Source organism: Ammodytes marinus (genome assembly GCF_949987685.1).
Source record: "Ammodytes marinus genome assembly, chromosome: 4".
Classification (NCBI taxonomy): Eukaryota; Metazoa; Chordata; class Actinopteri; order Uranoscopiformes; family Ammodytidae; genus Ammodytes; species Ammodytes marinus.
In genome coordinates this window covers 31,991,233-32,012,111 of record NC_137233.1, presented here as the reverse complement: position 1 = coordinate 32,012,111, position 20,879 = coordinate 31,991,233, and the positions used below count along the sequence as shown (strand labels likewise).

The following is a 20,879-nucleotide window of genomic DNA, read 5'->3' as shown; positions in this document are numbered from 1 at the left end:
TGTCGCTATGCTTTGCACTTTGCTTTTCCACTGTCCAAATGTGGTACCGTTCAGTCCAATGTTAACCGCTGCTGTCTGACACACTTTGTGCTAAACCGTTTTTCTTCCGCCAAAATCCCACTTTCCTAATCTACGACTCGACACAAATAAATAAATATGGCCGCCGATAGTGCTCTAAGTGTAAACATAAAGAGATTAAATGTTCTTGACACCAATCAATACGCTGCTCTAGTCCACGGTACACAGAGAATCCCCCTGTCATCCGAGTGGCAATGATAAGCTGCATCCATATAGTTAGGAATTAACTGTGTAAAATCCCCCCGATTACCCCCCCCCCCTGAAACCCAAGCGCACATGCAACTGAATACATGCAAGGGATACTTTCAAAACGATCTTGGAATGACTGCAAAAAATGTACTTCTACTTCATGTTGGAGCGACCCCTGATAAAACTGACGGTACTGTAGTAAAATGAGACATGTTCATCTTAAAAAATATTTATAGTAGGTTCTGTACACTTTAATATCTGAAAGTTATAAAGTATAAGTAGAGGCAAAAACCTATTTGAGTGATGTTCTTCTTAGAAATTGAAAAATGCATGATTTTCTTCTCCTCTTTTTTCTTCTTTTTCCCCCCACCCCCCGTCCCCATTGTTGGCTTTGAATCAGTGAACAGGGGGGGGGCTGAGGTTGGGATGGGACCCAGCTCATGTATTTCCCAGTCCTACAGCGGTCTGCTGTGTGCTACAGGAGGAGCTTTCCATTTCGATGGATCTTTAAAATCTTTCCAAGTCTCTGTTTGGCTGTTGCCATGCCTTTCTTTAGCCGCTTAGCTGTGAAAACAACAACAAGAGAAGACAGGTGATGAGAAGGACGTCAAGCTAGAATTAAAGGTCACATATTATGTTCATTTTTTTAGGGTTCGAAATTGTAATTTGGGTTTCTACTAGAAATGGTTTTCATGGTGAAGTGTACAAAAAAAACCTTAATCTTTCTCACAGTGCCATTGCTGAATATCCTCTTCTTATCCTCTGTCTGAAACGCTCTGTTTTAGAGCCTTTCAAAAAGCCCAGTCTGCTCTGATTGGCTCTGAATCTAACCACTGGTTTGAATCTGACTGCAAGGTTGAGTGTCTTGCTCATGGACACAATAGTAGAAATGGTGGCACCGTAGATAATAGCAGTCACCACTAGTTTTACTACTAACACCCTCCTGTCGGGTGCTGGGGATCCAACCAGAGACGTCATGGTTACTGGTGGGCCCCTTTTCTTCTAGGGCATCCTACCACCCAATGCATTCAATACAATCTAAATAAGTTATACAGTGGGCATCTGCAGCACCAATCTTTTGCGCATGACAACATAAATCTACTGAACAAGTTTGAAATACTTTGCATTCGTAAAAGGTTGCAGGTTCGTAAAGCATATAGTCTTAATTGTCGATGTTTTTTTTAGCGTAGCGCAAACAAGTCTCCAACCTAATGAAGCTACTGGTCTAAAGGCCGTATCTCACTGGGCTGCGTCTGTTTGCGACAAGTTGGAGACTGCATTCGCGAGGGACTCTCTAAACTGTCTTGAAACATTCGCGGGGGTCTCAATTTCCTCGCATGAGTTGCAGAGCCTCGCAGTCCTATCGCTTGAATTTTGAACATGTTCAAAAAATTTGTGCGAAAAATGTTCTTTCAAAATAGTCTCAGATTGGTCGCAGGTGTGTCGCACGCGTCGCAAACCCTTCTCAACTAAGTCTCTGCGAGTCAGAAAGTGCGAAAAGTGTGAGACAACTTTGCGAGGGTTTGGCGACATATGAAACTAAATTGCGACTGATTTGAGACAAAAATTAGACTGACATTCCGGTCGTGCGACGCTCGCGAGACATAAATGCGAGCTCCCGGCAAGCTTTGGCCAAGACATTCGCAAACGTGTCGTAAGTACCAATTCAGTGAGACCGCAAGTGAAAATTGTTGCTAATTCGCATATTTTCTCGCATTTTTGTGTCTCCAACTTGTCGCAAACAGTCACAGCCCAGTGAGATAGGGGCTTAGATAATCTCCGTAGCCTAACCCTGTGTCCCTATGACTGACCTTTGGCGTCGGCTGCCCCCGCCGCGCGCTCTGCCTTGGCTGCGTTGCTGCTGCTGTTGGTGCTGGTGGAGTTGGAGCTGTTGTTGGGTGAGGAGAGTGAGGGCCGGCGCTGGCTGAGGAACACCCCAGGAGCCATGGGCCCCCGGCCGCCCTTCACCGCGCCGGGGTGGAAGTCCTCGTGGTCGCTGCCCTCCGGCGAGTCCAGAGTGTGCTCCGGAGAGCTACTGTCCTGAGAGATTTTGGGCGGCTCCTCGACGACTATGGCCTTCTTTTTGGTGCTTTTCTTCTTCTTCTTGGTTTTCTGCTGCTCCTCCTGTAGACACATGTTTTGTTGAGTAAGACTTTATTAGGAATTAGGGATGGGACCTATCCGATTCCAACAATGGTATCAGGTCCGATATGGCTGCAATCAACTTATCGGCCATAGCACACGTTAAAAAGAAATGAGCAGTTCAAAAGTTGAGTTCTGATGTTCTTCTGTATTCAAACAGAATTGTTGTGTTGCTTAAGCCTTCCTAACCTTACACATAACATCACCACCAACAAAAAAAACTTATAATAATTATGATATCGGACAGTACTGGTATCGGTCGATATCCAAAACCCAGATATCAGAAAGTGAAACACTGTGGATGGGTGCATCTCTACTGGGAGGAGTGTGTATTATTGTGTAGAACATATTGCCCTGACGTACCTGATGAGACAGCTTTGCTGCGGCTGCGGCCAGTCCCGTCTCTATGGAGGCCACCCGCGCTCCGTCTCTGGCCGGACGCTCATGACGAGGAACCGAAGGTCCTACACGAGCTGGGGAGGGTCACATCCAGACAAGAGCTTTATATATATATTACAACTCCCTTCATCACACTGTGTGAAGTCTACACCTTTCATCTCTAATGCATGGAGGTATTCTTCTATCTTTATTCAAAGAGTCTCTGGATTTGAGAGCATGATTTATTGATTTCAAGTCTATTTCAAATGTGCACATTTCTCCTGCTTGCTTTTCAGATTTCTGCTCTTGGACTTTCTGTGATAACCCCGGGGGGCGTTCCGTAACTCTTCAGAGCGTCCCGTGCGGGCGGTTACTCTTTATCCCGGTTTATCCTGAGTGAGTGAAGACCTTATATATATATTTGAGCAGGACCAGGAGCAATAAGAGCATGTAAGGGCAGAGTTTGAGGGAAATAATTACAACATTTGAACGTGAAATCAATGAATTATGCTCTCATACCAAAAGAACCACGCCCGGGAATAGACTTTAGTAATCCCGTGGGGAAATTACATTTTTCGCTTGAAATACTCAAGGCCCGAAAAACACACATGCAAACGCATTAAGTGGAGAAGGATCTGTGCCTTGCTCAAGGGCACCTTGGCAGTGCCCTATAGGTGGACTAGATGGCATCTCTCCAGCTACTAGTCCACACTACAATACTGGTCCGTGTAGGAGTTGACCCAGCGACCCTCCAGTCCATAGCCCAAGTCCCCGCAGACTGAGCTAATGCTAAAGATAAGAAGCTCCCTCCATAGTCATGTAGCTGTTTACCTGTCGGGCTGTACGGAGTATCGTCGCTGCTTTTCCTTTTTTTCGATCTGGATTTAAAAACGGGATTATCCTCTTCGGACTCCAGCGAGGGGTAAACTGCAACAACAACGAGATGCAAAGGGGTTAGTGAGGACATGCCATGCACGTAGGCTCTTTCCAACAGAGGATATAGAAAAATGAAACATTACCGGCAAATTAGTGTCATGTGTGTGGAGGACAGAATGTGTCTTAAGTGCATTAACTTTTTTTTTCTTTTCCCCCAGCATCTTCACTGGCAGGAGTTTCCAGTGACAAGCATGCAGACCCAGCTGTGAGACAGCTGTTGACTGCACTATGCCCGTTCACTAGCACAACCATTCCAATGTGGACCCTTTTAATATCTGATAATTGGACGATCAAGATAACAAATGGCCTGTTTATAGAAGAAGAAAAGGGTGCCAGTGTGTGATAAAAGCATTGGGAGGATTTCAGAGAGCGAGAGAGAGTTTCGTGCTACGGTATAGGGACTAATTAGGCGCTAATTTGAAGTTCAAAAAGCATGTAAAATAACAATTGGGAAACTCGTGTTAATGGCTTATTAACAAGCTGCGATGCTGAAAACAGCTGGGGTCTGGACAGGGTTCACAAAGAAAAGCATCACAAATTTGGAGCAACAACAAAGGGCGGATTCTGGATCAGACACACAAAAAATAAACACACGACCCATCATCTACTCCTAATGAAAAGTTCCAGGGAGCAAATTTAGAATTAAAGAGCCACATGTTGCTCCATCAGGGGGGTCAATCTGTTTTTAACAGCACCTGTTAGCAGCACTCAGAGTCAGGCATGGCAGCTCATTACTTTCTCATTACTTTGCTCAGTAAAATAACCCTGTGACACTGGCCCCGACCTCGCTACAGAGCATTAGTCCTACGTTCAGGAAAAAATAAATAAATAGAATTACAGGAATTAAGATTATTTCACAGGGGGAAAAAAAAGTACGTAATAAAGTTGTATTTTTTTTTTTACGAGAAAAATAAAAATCAATTCAGAAGTTCTACAGTTTAAAACGTCAAGAGATTTACCATGTGACTACAATTTAAATGCAGGGGAATAGACTATATTTTTCTTCTTTAAGATGACACACAGAGCCTCAAAAGACTTATTTTATTTAATTCAACGTTGCCATCAGTTGTTCAACCACCTCGCTTAACTCCAGTCACCTGGCTGTGTTTTAGAGAGACAGAGGGTGAAATGGGGCATAGAGAGGGAATTGGGCTGGATTCTAACCTGGGTCTGCTGAGACTGAGGACTGAACCTCTATGGGGAGGGAGGGTGGTCTAACCAACACACCACAATGATTGACTCCATTATGATTTCCTCTACTTACGACATCTATTGCATGATGTCCGTCCTGGGAGAGGGATCCCTTACTCTGTCAACTCTCCCTGAGGTTTTGCAATTTTTTTTAAACCCGATAAAGGGTTTTTACTGGGAGTTTTTTCTCAGCCGAGCTAAGGGTCTAAGGGCAGAGGGTGTCATACTGTATGGACTGTAAAGCCCACTGAGGCAAATGTATATTTGTGATATTGGGCTATACAAATAAAACTGATTTGATTTGATCACTCTGCCCCCCCCCCCCTCCAGCTGGCTGTGTTTCAACAACAGGAGTCTGCCTTTCACCCACCGTAGTCGGAGTCCTTGAAGCAGGCGTCCATGTGGTCGTGCTCGTCGTACTGGTCCAGGCTCTCCACGCTGCTGCTCTTCCTGGGGGGTTTCTTGGGCAGCCTCTTGGTGGCTCTCTTGCCGTTGCCCCCTCCTCCGGCTGCGGCCTTCTTTCCCCCCTGCGCTCCTCCATGCGAGTTGCCCTTGGCGTTGCTGTTCTTGGACTGGCTGTTGCTCCACGGCTGCTGCTGCAAGCTGTCTGAAGACGACAGGTTGGCCATGGACAGCATGCCCTGAATGGCCTCCTGTGTGCTGGGAGATGCAGGTGGCTGACTGTAAGTACGTCAATAAGAAATACACACAACAACACAGCCGGATTACACAGCAGTCGTCATGCCGGCAAGAGTGACTGAAGAGAAATAAAGTGAGAAGAAGCAAAAGGGGGGCTTTGAGGTCCAGCATAAAATGGCAGTTGTATCCTTTGATAAAGAGTAAAATTATTCAAAAAACTGAACCCAATCTGGAAGAGCATAGCGAAACTAATCCAAAGTATTCTCCGCGGACCTGTGATTACTCTAAAAAGCAGCTATACACACAACAACCCTATTAAACTATTAGCCGCTGAGCTGCAACGTTGACTATCAAACTGCTGCTACAATCAACCCAGTTCCTTCTGCAAAGCGCCAAAACCATTTGAGAAAATGAAGATATTTTTCAGCCGATGTTTCGGTTGGTTCTTCCATTGCTCGTTTGTAGCTTTCAGTGTGGTGGAAATAGACCATCAAGGGCTTTAACAACACGGAGAGAAGAAGGCAACACAGGAAGAGCCCGGAGCCACGCAGCATTTGATAGATTTAGATTTAGACATTGACTCTTTGCACAAACTGGCCCAAAGAATCCTGACAGAAAAATGAATTGCTGCTTCCCTCACTAAGTCGATTATTTCTCCTGCGCAGAGTTATAAAACCTTGTTTTTTTCTTCATCCAATTATACCGTCGTTGAGCGGGGACCATTTGTTTGTCAGCGGGTTGCCCCATTAAGGAGCCTTAAGTCCTACAAATGTATGTTACTGAGAGCAACAAGAGGTCCGTTGGGAACCATTTTGGAGCATGTACCGTAACCCGAGCGTGTTTACATGTTAAAAGTCCCCCCCCCCTCGGTGTGGAAGGAAGGAAATGGGGTGAAGAGAGTAGAGAGTGATGACGACCGTTTGTGTGTGTGTGTGTGTGTGTGGTGGGTAGGGGGGGTCAGTCTACCTGTTGGCGCTGTAGTCGATGCCACCCACTTGCTTGCTGGCCTGCAGCAGGTCCAGGATGCCCGCCGCGCTGCCAGCCTTCTTCTTGACCTTAGAGTTGCGACCTTTGACCTCAGTGGGCTTGACCTCTGTGTCTATGTGCAGAGTCTCTTCATCCGACGACTCCACACTCTGATATGGGAGAAAGGTGGACAGAGTAGGACTATGAGAGACACACTCACCCTGCATTCCAATACCCATACTTTCATACTATTTAGTATGCCAGAAAAATATTTAGGATGTCCCAATACATGCACGTCAATTGCAGTATGCCAAAAATACCAAAATGCCCCACTAACTCCAATAGCATTTTGGAGTATTTGTCTAAATTCTCAACATTTCTTGGCATAATGAAAAAAAAATCTTCCTCATCTGATATATTTTTCTCTCCCGTGGCCGTAAAACTCTTCTGCACTGTAGTATGTAGTGTAGTAAAAAGAAAGACTGTGTGTAGTCAAACACACTGTTAAAAAATTCAAAAGATGCGAAAACTCACTAGATTTTTTAGTTTTGAGGCTTAAACTCAAACTCTTTAAGTTTGAAGGAAAAGCGTCTACATTTGAGCCAAATGAATTCTCTTTTGTTGACATAACGTATCATCATATGTAATGAAAGTATAGGCAATTCAAATTTTGAGTTCTGCATACTAAGAATTTTCGAACAATAAAATGTGTGCCAACTAATACATATTAATGACAAACAAAACCAAGTCCGTCAAGGTGGTTGAATCAAACATTAAAATGTGTTTCAATTGTCTGAAAACTTTTCTGGAAAAAAAAATGATAAGTTAGTACAAATGTAACTTTAAGGAAGTCTCAGTATGTACAGTACAACTCAAAACTTGAAGTTACAATATATTAGAATGGTAAGTTATCACAACAAAGGATGATTACTTGGCTCAAATGTACACAGCTTTCCTTCAAACCTAAAGTTTAAGTTGGCTTCAAAAATCTAGTAAAGACAGTTGCGTTGAGAATTGGAGTTTTCCTACATTTTTTGGAGCATTATTTACAGTGCATGAGCTGGAGCACTACTTAGGAAACTAGAAACTCAATAAATGTGGGGCTTTGTGTGGCCCCTATCAGATAATATGCTATTAGAGGGCCTTCTAGTGTCCTCTCATGGGCAAACACAAAGGCAGACAAAAAAAAAAATCAATAAAATGTTGTATTATTATGTATGTGGTAAAAGTCATATCCTTCCTCTTCCTGCGCTCATGCCACAGTGTTTCCCCTCATCAGTGTGTGGTCATCCACAGCTTAGGGAGCTTTTGCGCCTCAATTACCCACAATTCATTTTACATTCTTAAAAACCTTTTTTTTTATCTGAGCTTTAAAGGAGCATTGGAGAAGGTTGTTGTGCATGAAATCCCCTGGAACCTGATTAGATTTTTTAAATCAAGTCAGATGAAAAGTAGAAGAGTTATGAATCCATCAGTCATTGAGCTGGATATGCAAATCTTCATCTACTGTACATACTATTGGTGAATTATTTGAAGATGGGGTTTTTGCTATCATATAATGAACTTTTAGAGTGATTTAATTAACCTTAATTTGTTTATGGTTTATCACTAATTTTAAGTTTTAATTTTCTTTTCTTTATTTTTGTTATTAACCTGTATTTGTTTATGGTTAATAATATATATATATATATTGTTTGTCATTAATTAACTTTTATTTGTTTGTATGGATGATAATTTATTTATTTATTTTGAATTGCTGGAGTCTGCTGTTGTGTGTGTTCCTGTGTCCCAAAACAAAATATCTATGCCATGTACCAAACCTGCGGAAAAAAAATTTAATTTTCAAAAGAAAAGAAAAGAAAAACATCTGATTATTGTCCAGGTTATCCGTGTTGTACATACCTTGGTCACCAACGGTTGAAACTTTGGTTTCTTGGCTGGCTGAATGGGTTCTCTGATGTCTGACAAAACTGGAAACAAAAATAAGAATTGTTCATAATGTGTTTTCATATGCAGGCATCAGCCCTAATATAATACCTGGTCTGCAGTACTCATGACAAGACAGTTTATATCGGTGAATGTGAAAGGCGGAGTCAGTGATTCTGGAGAATGCTTGTTGTCAAGAACAATTTTTTGGGTCAAAATCAGTGAAAATCTGCTCATAATCCTCCACCTGTCCCTACTGTGTGTTTATACACAGCCTAGGCTCTGTAAACAGGCAAGTGATGGGAAACCGTGCCCCCCCCCCCTTGTTTACAAACCCAATGCAGCGGATTGTCAGGAAATATTCACTTATTTTGACAAAAAAGTGATTTTGACGGCAACCGCTCTCCAGAATCACTGACTCTACCTTTAAACATGCTTAACTTTAGCCCGATCATTAGATTGACTTATAATCGGGTTTCACATTTGTTTATTCAGTTTGGCCACTTTCCTCTTTGATATTTGTTGTGATCTTTGATTGGCCAAGTTTTTCTTCCCAGCAGGTAAAACATTTTACCAAATCGAATCTCAGAGAAATCTGACGTTTTTGAACGGTCATTGAACGCAACAGCAGGCCTATAATATAGATGGGATTCAGAGTATTCATGGGTCTGGAAAAAAAAATGATTGTTTTAACTTTTTTATATGTGTCCAAATAATATAAATGCCCATCAACATTATAAAGAAATAAAGAACCTCCTGAAATGAAGTCAATAACATTGGCGTGTAAAAACCAGTAAACAATTTTGGATCAAAGAATACGTCAACCTAATAATCTTAGCAAACACTTCTTAACAGTCAACATTTCTAACACTTTTCGATACTCGATGCTCCGGCCACATTTAAGCACAGAAAATTCCTTTGCACTACTTAGTATTTAGAATGTATCTTATGTCAATATTATTTATGTTTATCTTATTTAACTCTATATAGTTTTTATTTTATCCTTCCAACTGCACTGTGGGCCAGAGATAAACGCCATTTTGATTCTGATGTTTGTCTTGCATATATCAGAACTGACTGAATAAAAGACTTGATTTTAAGTTGATGCTCCTTAGAAGAAGTGTTGAGGTTGAGTGACTGCCAGGCCCCTTTTGCCTAACAGTTTTCCATAGGGGTTGACACACTGACACCAGCATACTATACTCACAGGACTGCTCTCTCTTAACGGGGTTCTTTTTCCGCCTGATAGGGAACTCGTCAATCTTCAGCTCCCCCTCATCTGAGACGTACTCATACTCGTCCCTCACCGGCTTGCCTTTGTCCTCTTTCAGGTTTTGTAACGATCCGAACACACTGGAGTTGCTCTGAGGTTTCAGCGTCTTGGAGCTGAACAGGGGGGATAAAAACCGCAGCAGGGGACAATACAGGCAAAAAAAGAGTCAAGTCCTTGAATTAGGCCCCCTAATGGATAGCATAGCCACACATAGCGCCCGTAATCACCAGTAATACAACGCAATGCATGAGTTTTTTTTTACCAGGCCCTCTATTTCTATATTCATATAAGGCTATTTAACGAGGCTCATCTATGACTTTGTGATCACACAAGTGAACAGTAACGATCGCGTGCAACCGCAGAATTACATTTCAACCTGATAGAAATCTGTTCAGTAGCACAGACGTTAAAAACCTCCTCTTAATAAAAATAAAAAAGAATGATACAATACAAATAGGTTTATTAATCTGAATGTAGAGCATGTTCACGATGTATAAGGTGGCTGCCTATATGAACGACACGAGGGCTGAGAACAAGGCTATTGATCAGATAAATGATCGATCAAATTGTATGTATTTAATTATATATTTATTTATTGTTATAGTTTACTAGGCTCTCTTTTCATAACAGGTTAACATGTGCATTGGGCAAACCCCCCCCCCACCCTCCCCCCCTTCACATACATACCCCAGTGTTTTCTTGTGGGACATGGTGAAGCTGAATTTGTCCTTATTGCCCGACAGCGGCGTCCGGTCAAATTTGCACTCCTCCTCCATTTTCAGCAGGGAATCTGGTTTGCTATTCTGTAGAGTTAAACAGGGAACAATGTTGAACCATACATGAATGAATTAAGTAAAATAGGTGAAAATCACCATGATGTTTGTAGCAGCCAATGACGTCCAATAACACTATCATTTGACAGTTTTTAATGTAAAAAAACAATTACTAAATAAATTTTTTCCTATAAGGTCATAAGTTATTACATTGTTTGGCTTGTTGTGACATGTGTGGTCAGGTTTTTATATATGTAATTACTGGATATAATGATTTTATTATATACTAATATAATATCACTTTATCTAGGTTTGATTAATTGGCTAAAAGTATCACATTTCCTTAATATTGCCTCTCTCAAATGCCTGCTTCAAGACCTGACCACACAAACAGCCTTACTCCAGTATGCACAAAAGGTTATTACTTATAGTTTCAGAAATCTTGTTACATTATTTGGCCAGTTTCTTCATTATCTATTTTTTTTTTTTTTACATTCAAAATAAATATGATAATGGTCACTATTACAGTATTGTCTGCTATACAATGTTAAATTACAAACACTTTGACCAGGCAGATATTGTTTATGACAGATATATTGGTTTTTATCATTTTAAAGTGAAAGGACTGACATTTCTTTAAAGCTGCATCCATGCCGTTCTATTAGCGTACATTTGTGCGGCACTCTTAAGACAACTGGTGTTTAGTTTTATGTTTCGCCTGGACACGTCAGAGAATCACTTAATTGAAGCCCTTGTCAGCCCTCTGAAAAGCTGCCACATATACACGTCTAGGTTGAGATGGCATTGGTGCAATAGCCTGTATATCCTATAGGCATATATGTAATTTATTAATTTCTATGTATTTTTTTGTATCTCCTTTTTACACTGTATGATGTGTTATATGGACCTGGGTCTGCAATAAATGCTTTATTATTTTTATTATTTTTAATTTTTTCTGACTGAAACAGCTTCTGTGTCTCAAATGTAATCTATAGTTGGGTTTGGTCAGTCATGTCAATTAAAACATACTCAGCAGTAGCCATGAAATCTGCTTGTCTTACATTATGCTAAACAATCAGCATTATAAAATTTAGCACATTGCCACATATTCCGTTCTATCAGTCCTAAATTACCAATATTAAAACTTCAGATGGAATTAGGGTAAAAATACTGTGGCTGCCATTAAACGGCTATTGCAATGAACTGAAAGACATAACAACGAGAACCTCATCAAAGTGAACACATTAATATCTATAGTTTGAGTTTGGGTTTTTAACGCCTGTTATTTGACTCCAAAATGAATTGACCAAAAACCATAAAACACATAATCAGCACTTGTCTAATTACCTAATTTTTTTAAAGACCCACAATTCAGTAAATATGACTACGCTGTAAAAGAAGTAAGAAAAAAATGTAGAAGGGAGTCATTTGATTTAAATAAAAACATTACGGTTAAAAAGACTGAAATCATCATGATGTCAAACTCCAGGGATCGTATTCATGTCTGACAATGTTCCGACCCAACTCAAACACAACCAAATCTGCCCAGAGGAATGCAGAGCGCCTGCCATTCGCCGCAGAAGGCGCAATTAACTAAAAATCCAAGATTAAAACATTTTCAGATATTCACTCCTCAACAGTTTTGGCCCCTAAATGAAATGGAATGTGACAACTCGGTGTTACCCGGAGACTGACACTTTGGAATTGTCTTGAGCACTTAAAAAAAAAAGAGGGACAGCTACATATACGCCGTAGTAGGCTTTGATGCCCTGCACACTTTAAAAGGTGGAGTCAGTGATTCTGGAGAACGCTTGTCAAAATCAATTTTTCAGTGAATATCTCCTCACGATCCACTACCTGTCCCCTACTGTGTGTGCGCGCTGGAAAAAAAATCCAGTGATAACACACAGCCTAGGCTCTGTAAAAAGTGCATGTTGCTAGCTTGGGTGGCCCTCAACTGTGTTAACGTAACCTTTCTTTACATACCAGTTTACAGAGTCTAGGCTGTGTATTAACATCAGATTGTATTTTATTTTTTTTGACAATTTTGACAAGAAGCGTTCCCCAGAATCACTGACTCCACCTTTAAAGTGAAGATGTGGTCTCCGGTGACCTTGGTAAACTATCTAACAGCGTCTCTCCGCTCCATCTGCCAACACTTGGCCTGATGTGAAGGAGCAGTTTGGATGGAGAGAGGGATCCTTGTACACATTCCACAGCACTTTGGCATTGAGTTTCCACGAGTTTCCTTCTATTCAACCAAAAATTACACTTTTGCTCCGGAAAAATCCATTCAGCAATAATGATACAACAAACAGTCTTGTGAAGCGATGAGGGCAGATGTAAATACTTAAAGCTGGAGCGCGCTGGTATGTGGACATACATGGACTAATTCCATTAGGTAACTCTCCGGGGAGGGCAGGGTGTTTGTGGAGCGGCTCTGATGATGAGCTGCAGACCTTCAGAATGTGAGACTTAGGGCCACATCATTACTTGTTGCTGATTGCTTTGAAGTGAAGTGTGCAAATCACTTTTGGACGATGGCTACTTTTCTTTTCTTTTCTTCTCTTTTCTGCTCAGCCTGTAACGTTCACAAGCTTCGTAAAAACCACAGACTTTCTTTTTCCTCAAAGCTCAAATAAACTAGCTTTATTTGAAATTTGAAAGGGATTGTGATATTATTGACTTTGGCCTGTAACAAATGGGCCATTAGTTTGTTTTGAGGCATGACTCAACTCTCCGGTTGACGTGAATGATCTTACCTTATACTTCCATTTTGCTTCCGTCTTGTTTTTATTCTGCTCTCTCATTTCAAACTTGTCCAGGTTGTTCTGCTTTGACGTTTCCTTCTCCGACATGCTCAGCATGTTCTTAACAGCCTGGAACAATGGGACGCACATGAGCCAAGGCACTGTTATTAACAGAGTCAAAGAGGTAGAAGCCTACTATGGGTTAGGGTTAGGGCAGTTGAAGGTCACCTATTGTGCAAATTGGAAGGTTTCAAATTGTAATTTGTGTTTCAACTAGAAACTGTTTTCATGGTGTATGGGTTGAAAGATGACTCACATCCAGTGAAATCTATTTGTAAAACATTTTGAATGGACGCTGACATTCCTGCGCTCACCTTGGTCTTCTTGGGCTGGTCCATCTTACTGAGGATGTCTTTGGCGTGGGACTCCAGAGCAGCGAAGCTAGAGGGTTTGGTAGGGGGCGGCGGTGGCGGTGAGGACTCTTTCTCTTTCTTTGCTTTCTTCTTCCCTCCCTCCTTCACCTTGGGCAGCTTGGGGGTCTTGGGGGCTTTGGGTATCTTGGGGGGTTTGGGGGGTTTAGGAGGCTTGGGGGGCTTGGAGGCTTTCTTTCTGCCCTTCTCCCTGCTGGGTGAAGGGACCTGGGCCGGGGACATGGGCTCCTCGGGCTCAGAGTGGGTGCTGGACGCAGCCTCCTCCACCGGTGGTATCTTAATGCTAGGCTCACTCTTAATGGCTTTCGTTGCATTCTGGGAAATAAAAAAAAAAGTAAGTGAAATACAGTACCCATTCCCAATCAATCAGAGAGTGCCCACATCATAGCACTCATGAGTGAGGTTGCAAAGGGCCGAACATTTCAATGGTAAGTTAAACTGGAGATTTTTAAGAAATATTCCAAATTGGGAATTACGTGAATTAACTGGAAATGGGGGGATTTTTAAACCATACTCATAACTTTTCTCTAATTAAGTTTAATGCAAAAAAAAATAAAAAGTTAGTCATCACCCAAAGAGGCCGACGCACTTTTTCCTGTTATATTACTCATAGGTCTGTCTCATATATAGATTCATGTTTTTTTTTAGATTATTATGTAACGTGTATCATAAGACACATGAGACAATAGTTTAGTGTGCTTTTACTTGATGTTCATGTATTTGTATTTGTATGTCGTTTTGACTTTAGGATGCCTAAGGAAACAACAAGCCAAGGGACTGCCGATGAAAAGTAGCTTTTAAACTAACTCGGGTCAATTGAAATGTTTTAATCTCTAAAGAATGTTAATTAATGTACACTGTTCCTCTTTAAAATAAAGAATTTGAAAATGATGTTTTTTTTGAAATTCCAATCATGATATCGTCTCATCTGAAATAGTGACCGTCGTAACAGAGATATTAAGATTGTGCAGTCCGACACCGCTGTATGTGTATGCCAGAAATGACAATGTAAAATGACCTCTGACAGTCGGATCTCTTTGGCCAGATCTTTGATGAGCTGCGATGGTTTCATGTTCTCAGGGAGCTCATCTTCATGCTCCAACAGTGCCTGGTGCAGGGGGAAACACACACACAACTGTCATCACTCTTCATAACATCTTAGATGGATGGACACCTGACACACACACACACACACACACACACACACACACACACACACACACACACACACACACACACACACACACACACACACACACACACACACACACACACACACACACACACACACACACACACACACACAGACTGTATCTTCGTGTGTCCACACCTGTTTTTTAGTCCATGCTCGGAAGGCTCCGTTGATGATTTTGGCACCGTGTACCAGGTACGGGGCTGGCTGCTTATTTGCTTTATGTAAACCTGCAGAAAAAAAAAAGAAATACAACCGGACTTTAATCAAATCTGATGAAAGTATGTAAGGAATCCTTAGAAATAACAAAAGAAATGAAACTACGTCCCAAGCAGCTGACATGGCAGTGGACCAATGAACTGTGAGCGCTCTCTGTTGGACAAATCATGTAGTGACTTGACACTGTTTCACCCTCACTGCCACAGTCATGAATAGTTTTCTTTAATGTTCTTTTCCGTTAGCCGATAGATTGGCAGATTACACCATACATCCGATATATACTGTCACTTCCTTAAAGGTTCAGTAAGCGGAATGGTCAGTTTAGCAAACTTCCTGTCAGTGACTGCAGTTAGCAGTCCCCTCCTTCCTCCCTACGTCACCACATGAATGCACTGTGGTCTTCAAGCAGGTCTTTTTACCTGCTCCGCCATTGTAGGCACATACACATTCACCCATCTGTCACTCTGCACGTGCACCGGCAGTGAGACAGGTGTTGGTTTGTAGCGTTCTCTCTTCTGATTGGTTATTAGTAGTGGGATCCCCGAGAAGTTTATTTACCGATTACATGCAGAGCGAGTGACTGAGAGATCGGCTTAATGAAACACGCACACTATATAAGTGATCAATGCGATTTAACACTTAAATTAACATAAATAAATCGCTTACTTCACCTTTAACTTCACTATTGTTCTTTTTGACAAAGTCTAGATGAAACACTGACAACTACGGCCTTTTGATTTAGTCAAAATAATACAAATGCAGCTCTCAGGTGTATTTCCTCTTTCGTGTCAGGTTGTTGGCGGTAAAGGCACAAAGTCCCAACGTGGAAGCAGCTCTCTCTCTTTAACTGAAGTGGATGTGCAACCAAAAACAAGAAGGCATTAATACCATCAAGGCAAAAGAAAATACATAGCAGCATAATGAAGTGAGTCTATTTCCTGTGACCTCCATATTAATGGTAAAAGGCCGTGGCAGGGTGAGCTAGCAGTGTGTTCGCCCACACACACACAGACACACACACACACACACACACACACACAATACTCACACGCACTGCAAAATGGTGGAAACATAAACAGTCGGGGGGCCCGGGCCAGCTGAAAGTTTTAAACACGGTGCGCTTGTAATGGAGCAAGTGATTCTAGCCGGGCCAAAAAGCTTTTGAAGCTAATCATCTGTGAAACTGCGCGGGGCGATTCACCGATTTGAAATGACTGAAATAATATTAAGAGCATCCAACTCTCCTCATCTGTTCAGCAGACACACACACACACAGCGTGCGGTTCCTCTCTGAGAAAGTGTTTGTGTGTGTGTGTGTGTGTGTGTGTGTGTGTGTGTGTGTGTGTGTGTGTGTGTGTGTGTGTGTGTGCTCTGCTTTCGTGGCATTTTTTCTGGACAAATGGGCCAGTTTTTTAAATCAGGTCACGTTACGTTTACATTCAAAAATAATACCTATCCAATATTTGATTGAGTTTGAATACCTTTGAAACGCTCCAGGAGATGCCGCCCCACGTACCAGCACGCCGTCTCATAGTTGGGGAAGGGGTTGAGGGTCCTCACCTTTAACCGCTTCTCAATTTCATACGCTCTGAGGAGAATGAATGGGAGATGGATAAAGCAGAAGGTTTACTATCAGCAAACTGTGCCATTCACTGTAAGTCCTAAATGAAGACATGAGCAGTGAGACATGAGCCAAGGTCTGGTGTCTTAACAGAAAAAAACACTTATTTGTACTTGATCAATCTCGTTATTGTATCGGCCAATAATTCCATATCACATGGATGTCAATTTACAGGAAAGAATCCTAAGTTTTGTTGCCTTTAAAAGGGATGTTCAAATGTTACATTTCCTCCATTCAAAAATCTCCACAACAGAAAGCAGTTCGCTCATAACTGCTCGTGCTGTGTTAAATGTGTTTGCATCTTAACCCCCCACCCCTCTGCGTTTATTCTGTGCAATATTTAGTTTAATTATTATTATTATTTTTTTTAACATTAATCAAGCAAAGTAAGATCCATTCTGTTAATGCTAATGCTGTTAATACAAGTGCCTATGTGTCTGCGGAGGCCTGGTGGTAGGTTATGATATGTGTAGTGGCTCAAACCTCATCTGCATCTCCACACTCAGGTTGTGGACAAAGTGTCCGGAGAACGCCAGGCAGTCCACTGGGGTCAGGATGGCATTGATCCAACCTAAGGGACAAGAGGAGGAAGACATTCATTCATTCACTATTTCTGGAGAAAGATTATATGAATCAGCCCTTAGGATGACTTGTACAAAACAATTGACTTGTTTTTATAATGTGATCAGCGTTCCCTGGTGGAAATGGATAACTGTCTAATAAATCCAAAAACATCATTCAAGTATTTGAGTTATTTATAGGACTTTATATCTCTTAGAATTGTATATTAATGTTTCAAACTTGGCATTTTGATTTTTAAGTATGTTTTGACGGATTCTCCCTTTACAACTGCAGCAGTATTGTTATTGATGCTGCTCTAACCTGAGGGGATGAAGAGGGTCTGGCCTTGCTTCACGATGCATTTATAACACTTGTCCACCTGGTCGGCAAAGAACATCTCGCTGTGATTGGCTGACGACCTCCAGCGCTCGTACAGGGACAGGTTGGCAGAGGTGGGCTTGATCAGGAAGAAGATCTTCTCTCCCTGTTGAACACAAACACAACGGCTTTATGCTTTAATGGGTTGCACATTTACTATTAAGGTGAGACACAACAGGCAGAAGCAATTTATAATTCAACCACTGGTAAAAATTGAGATGTTTGTCTATTTTGCTTCCATAACATCTTCTCGTCTGTTTACATATAAATCAAAGGGTCCAAAATGTACATTTAGGTGTTTATTGACTAGACCTTGTCATTTTGCGTATGTATGTATCTACTATACAACTATCTTTAACGTACATTATCTCAACAATAGTTTTTTGACACAGTTTTTTTTTTGTAATACTCTGAACCAAAAATCTCAACTTTCTAAAGCACTTACATCATCATGTTTAGCACTTTACTGAAGGTTATTACAGGAGGATCTGTTGATATGTTGTTGATTGTCTAATTTATGATACACGCAAAAATAAATAGCACTTGCTACAATACTTCCTGTATATTTACATGTAAATGTCTATTAATATGCAATGTCCCTTTTAAATAAATAAACTTATTATAAATGCGTTTTCAAGACATGTACATAGTATTTTTTTTTTCTACAAATGAAAAGGCTGTATCCAAAATATGTTCAGTAAAAACTTTGGACACTAATATTTTGTAAAAATGAAATACAGATTTAACTCTGGCGTGTCCAACATCTCAGTGATTTTTAGTTTTTAAAGAGATGCATATGTTGGCATAATGAGTTAGATATCGCCAAATTGGAATATGTATTCAAACATTGCTGAAAATGTTTGTGTGAAGTGTGACCAATAGCACTGATTTATGAAGGAAAATTAAAATGTCATAAAAAAATGGAGATACAATGTTCTATACACCACACAGCAACATTCTGTTTTGTTATGAGGTACAACCATGAGTCAAAACGCCTGTCTGACCTTGTGGACGTGGTACCATGAGGAGGCTCCTCCACACTCGATATGGAAGTCGGTGTAGGAGTCTTTAACACACACCAGACAGTACTTGGTGACTTTGGGTTTCCCCAGGAGAGCGTCATCCGGCCAGTAGTTCTCCACCCAGGACAACCTCCGCACTATCTGAGGGCTCTCCACTATACTGTCCATCCTGCCCAGCAAACACACACAGGAGTAGAGGTAGGTGTTACTGACAGTCTGATGTTTGGTTATTATAGAGGCTTGTCACGATAACTACTACATCAGCTGATCGTACAATATACAGCTCCGGGAAAAAATTAAAGAGACCAGTCTGGATTTCTTTTAAATCTTCATCTCTGCTTAACTTATTGAAAATGCTCTTAATGGCGTAAAACATTTTTTTTTTCATTATGTTGAGAAATGTCAAGAATAATGACAAATACTGCAAAATGCTATTAGAGTTAGTGGAGGCATTTATGTATTTTCAGCATACTACAATTGACGTGCATGTATTTGGGACATCCTAAATCTTTGTTCTGGCATACTAAATAAGAGGGAAGTATGGGGATTGGAACACAGGGAGAGTGTGTTAGGTGTTACCTGGTGTCAGAGAACTCCAGGTTGATGACGTTTAAGACTTTCTTGCGGTTGGTGCTGTAGTAAAAGTCCACAAACTCTTTGAGCTTCATCTTGCTGTCGGTCTGTTTGGTGACGTCCACCACGTCCACGCCCACGTCCGGCCCTGGGACAATAACACAGGGACAGAGAGGGGACACACACACACACCGTAAGACAAGCTAAATCGCTATTAGCTAAACATGCTCTTTAAACAGGAAACTTTGCTTTACAAAATATGTCTGTAGCAGTACAGCAGTACATGCTTTGATGTAACAAAGTGATCTCATCAGACAGCAAGGGCTACAGGGGAGAATGAAGAACACATGCGCCCCCTATTGAGCAACATCAGTATGGCATAGATTTGATATGGTCATTCATTTATAAAGGCGGGGTAAATAAATGCATTGCAATACGTCCTGCATTGGAAATGTTACAGAAGTAAAAGTGTTAAGTATAATCAGGGCGATGTACTGAAAGTATTGAAAGTAAAAGCAGTCAAAGCAAAAAACTTGATTATATGTTTTAACTACATTATTATTAGTCATCATTTATGTTTGTTGAAGCAAAATCTATAGCTGGACGAGATGGAGTTTGTAAAGGACTGAAACTAACTATTTTTTTTTTCATAGATTACTCTAATTCTTTCTTTATTCATAAACATATTGTTTGGTTTGTAAATATATATATATATATTAAAAAGGAAAAGCATCAAATCTTCACGTTTGAGGAGCTTGAACAGTGTTATCTTGAGCACACAAATGTTTAAAATATCGTCTGACAAAAAATGACCAATTCTGTACCGACACATGTTCCAGCTGGACTTGTGTGAACTTTTGAGAGTCTTTAGAGAGTTTTTAGAAGCTCTTCATATGTTTTAGTGAGAAATATTGTAACCTGTAAAGTAACTAGAAACTACATTATATTTGTAGTGGAGTGAAATGTACGAATTCCCCTCCATGTGATAAGGAATAAAAAGTATTATTATTATTAAAAAGTACTATAAAAAGATAATACTCAAGTACCTCAAATTTGTAGTTGACTAAAGTGACTATCCACCACTGTATAGCATGAGTAAGAGCAGTGTTAGTAGTAATATAATGAAGTAGTAATGAGTAGCAACAGTGGTTGTTCTTTAACTTGAAAACATTAAAGAGGTTTAAGAGGTTCTATTAATACATTTTTATTGTAGGTGGTGCCCCTTTATTTCTTATTTTAGTAAACTTAGGTCCCTCCCCATTTGTTAGTAATTTATTTTATTGATTTATTGATTGTTTGTTTAAAAATGTCAAAAAAACAGTGGTTGTCCTTACCGACATAGTTCTCCACATCACTGATGTAGAAGGTGGGAGCGGGCAGCGACATGCCCAGACCCTCTTTCCTCTGGGCCAGGATGGGCTCGTTGAAGCCGTTCTCCTCCAGGTAATCCATGGTCAGCTGACTGCCACTCAGCTTCACCAACACATCCTCAGCACTGCAACACCAAACGCACAGTGTCACAAGCCTGTGTGTGTGTGTGTGTGTGTGTGTGTGTGTGTGTGTGTGTGTGTGTGTGTGTGTGTGTGTGTGTGTGTGTGTGTGTGTGTGTGTGTGTGTGTGTGTGTGTGTGAGTGAATCAGT

At 40.9% G+C, this 20,879-nt stretch overlaps 1 protein-coding gene across 2 annotated transcripts in view; it reads right to left on the bottom strand.

Moving 5' to 3' along the window:
- Window positions 1-426: 426 nt before the first annotated feature.
- Window positions 427-20,879, bottom strand: part of phf2 (PHD finger protein 2) — a 37,948-nt gene continuing 17,495 nt past the window's right edge. Inside the window, exons 4-22 of one of the 2 annotated variants that reach the window (XM_080025521.1) lie at window positions 20,573-20,733; window positions 19,245-19,386; window positions 18,648-18,834; window positions 17,587-17,749; window positions 17,188-17,275; window positions 16,565-16,671; window positions 15,003-15,094; window positions 14,691-14,780; window positions 13,616-13,987; window positions 13,254-13,370; window positions 10,406-10,521; window positions 9,653-9,831; window positions 8,422-8,489; window positions 6,520-6,689; window positions 5,285-5,595; window positions 3,619-3,714; window positions 2,773-2,882; window positions 2,079-2,391; window positions 427-831 (exon numbers count right to left, since the gene is read on the bottom strand). In XM_080025521.1, the coding sequence (XP_079881647.1) occupies window positions 743-831; window positions 2,079-2,391; window positions 2,773-2,882; window positions 3,619-3,714; window positions 5,285-5,595; window positions 6,520-6,689; window positions 8,422-8,489; window positions 9,653-9,831; window positions 10,406-10,521; window positions 13,254-13,370; window positions 13,616-13,987; window positions 14,691-14,780; window positions 15,003-15,094; window positions 16,565-16,671; window positions 17,188-17,275; window positions 17,587-17,749; window positions 18,648-18,834; window positions 19,245-19,386; window positions 20,573-20,733 (2,971 nt within the window). In that variant the 3' untranslated portion in view covers window positions 427-742. The remainder of the gene's footprint in view (window positions 832-2,078; window positions 2,392-2,772; window positions 2,883-3,618; window positions 3,715-5,284; window positions 5,596-6,519; window positions 6,690-8,421; window positions 8,490-9,652; window positions 9,832-10,405; window positions 10,522-13,253; window positions 13,371-13,615; window positions 13,988-14,690; window positions 14,781-15,002; window positions 15,095-16,564; window positions 16,672-17,187; window positions 17,276-17,586; window positions 17,750-18,647; window positions 18,835-19,244; window positions 19,387-20,572; window positions 20,734-20,879) is intronic. The other variant, XM_080025522.1, reaches the window with a different exon arrangement.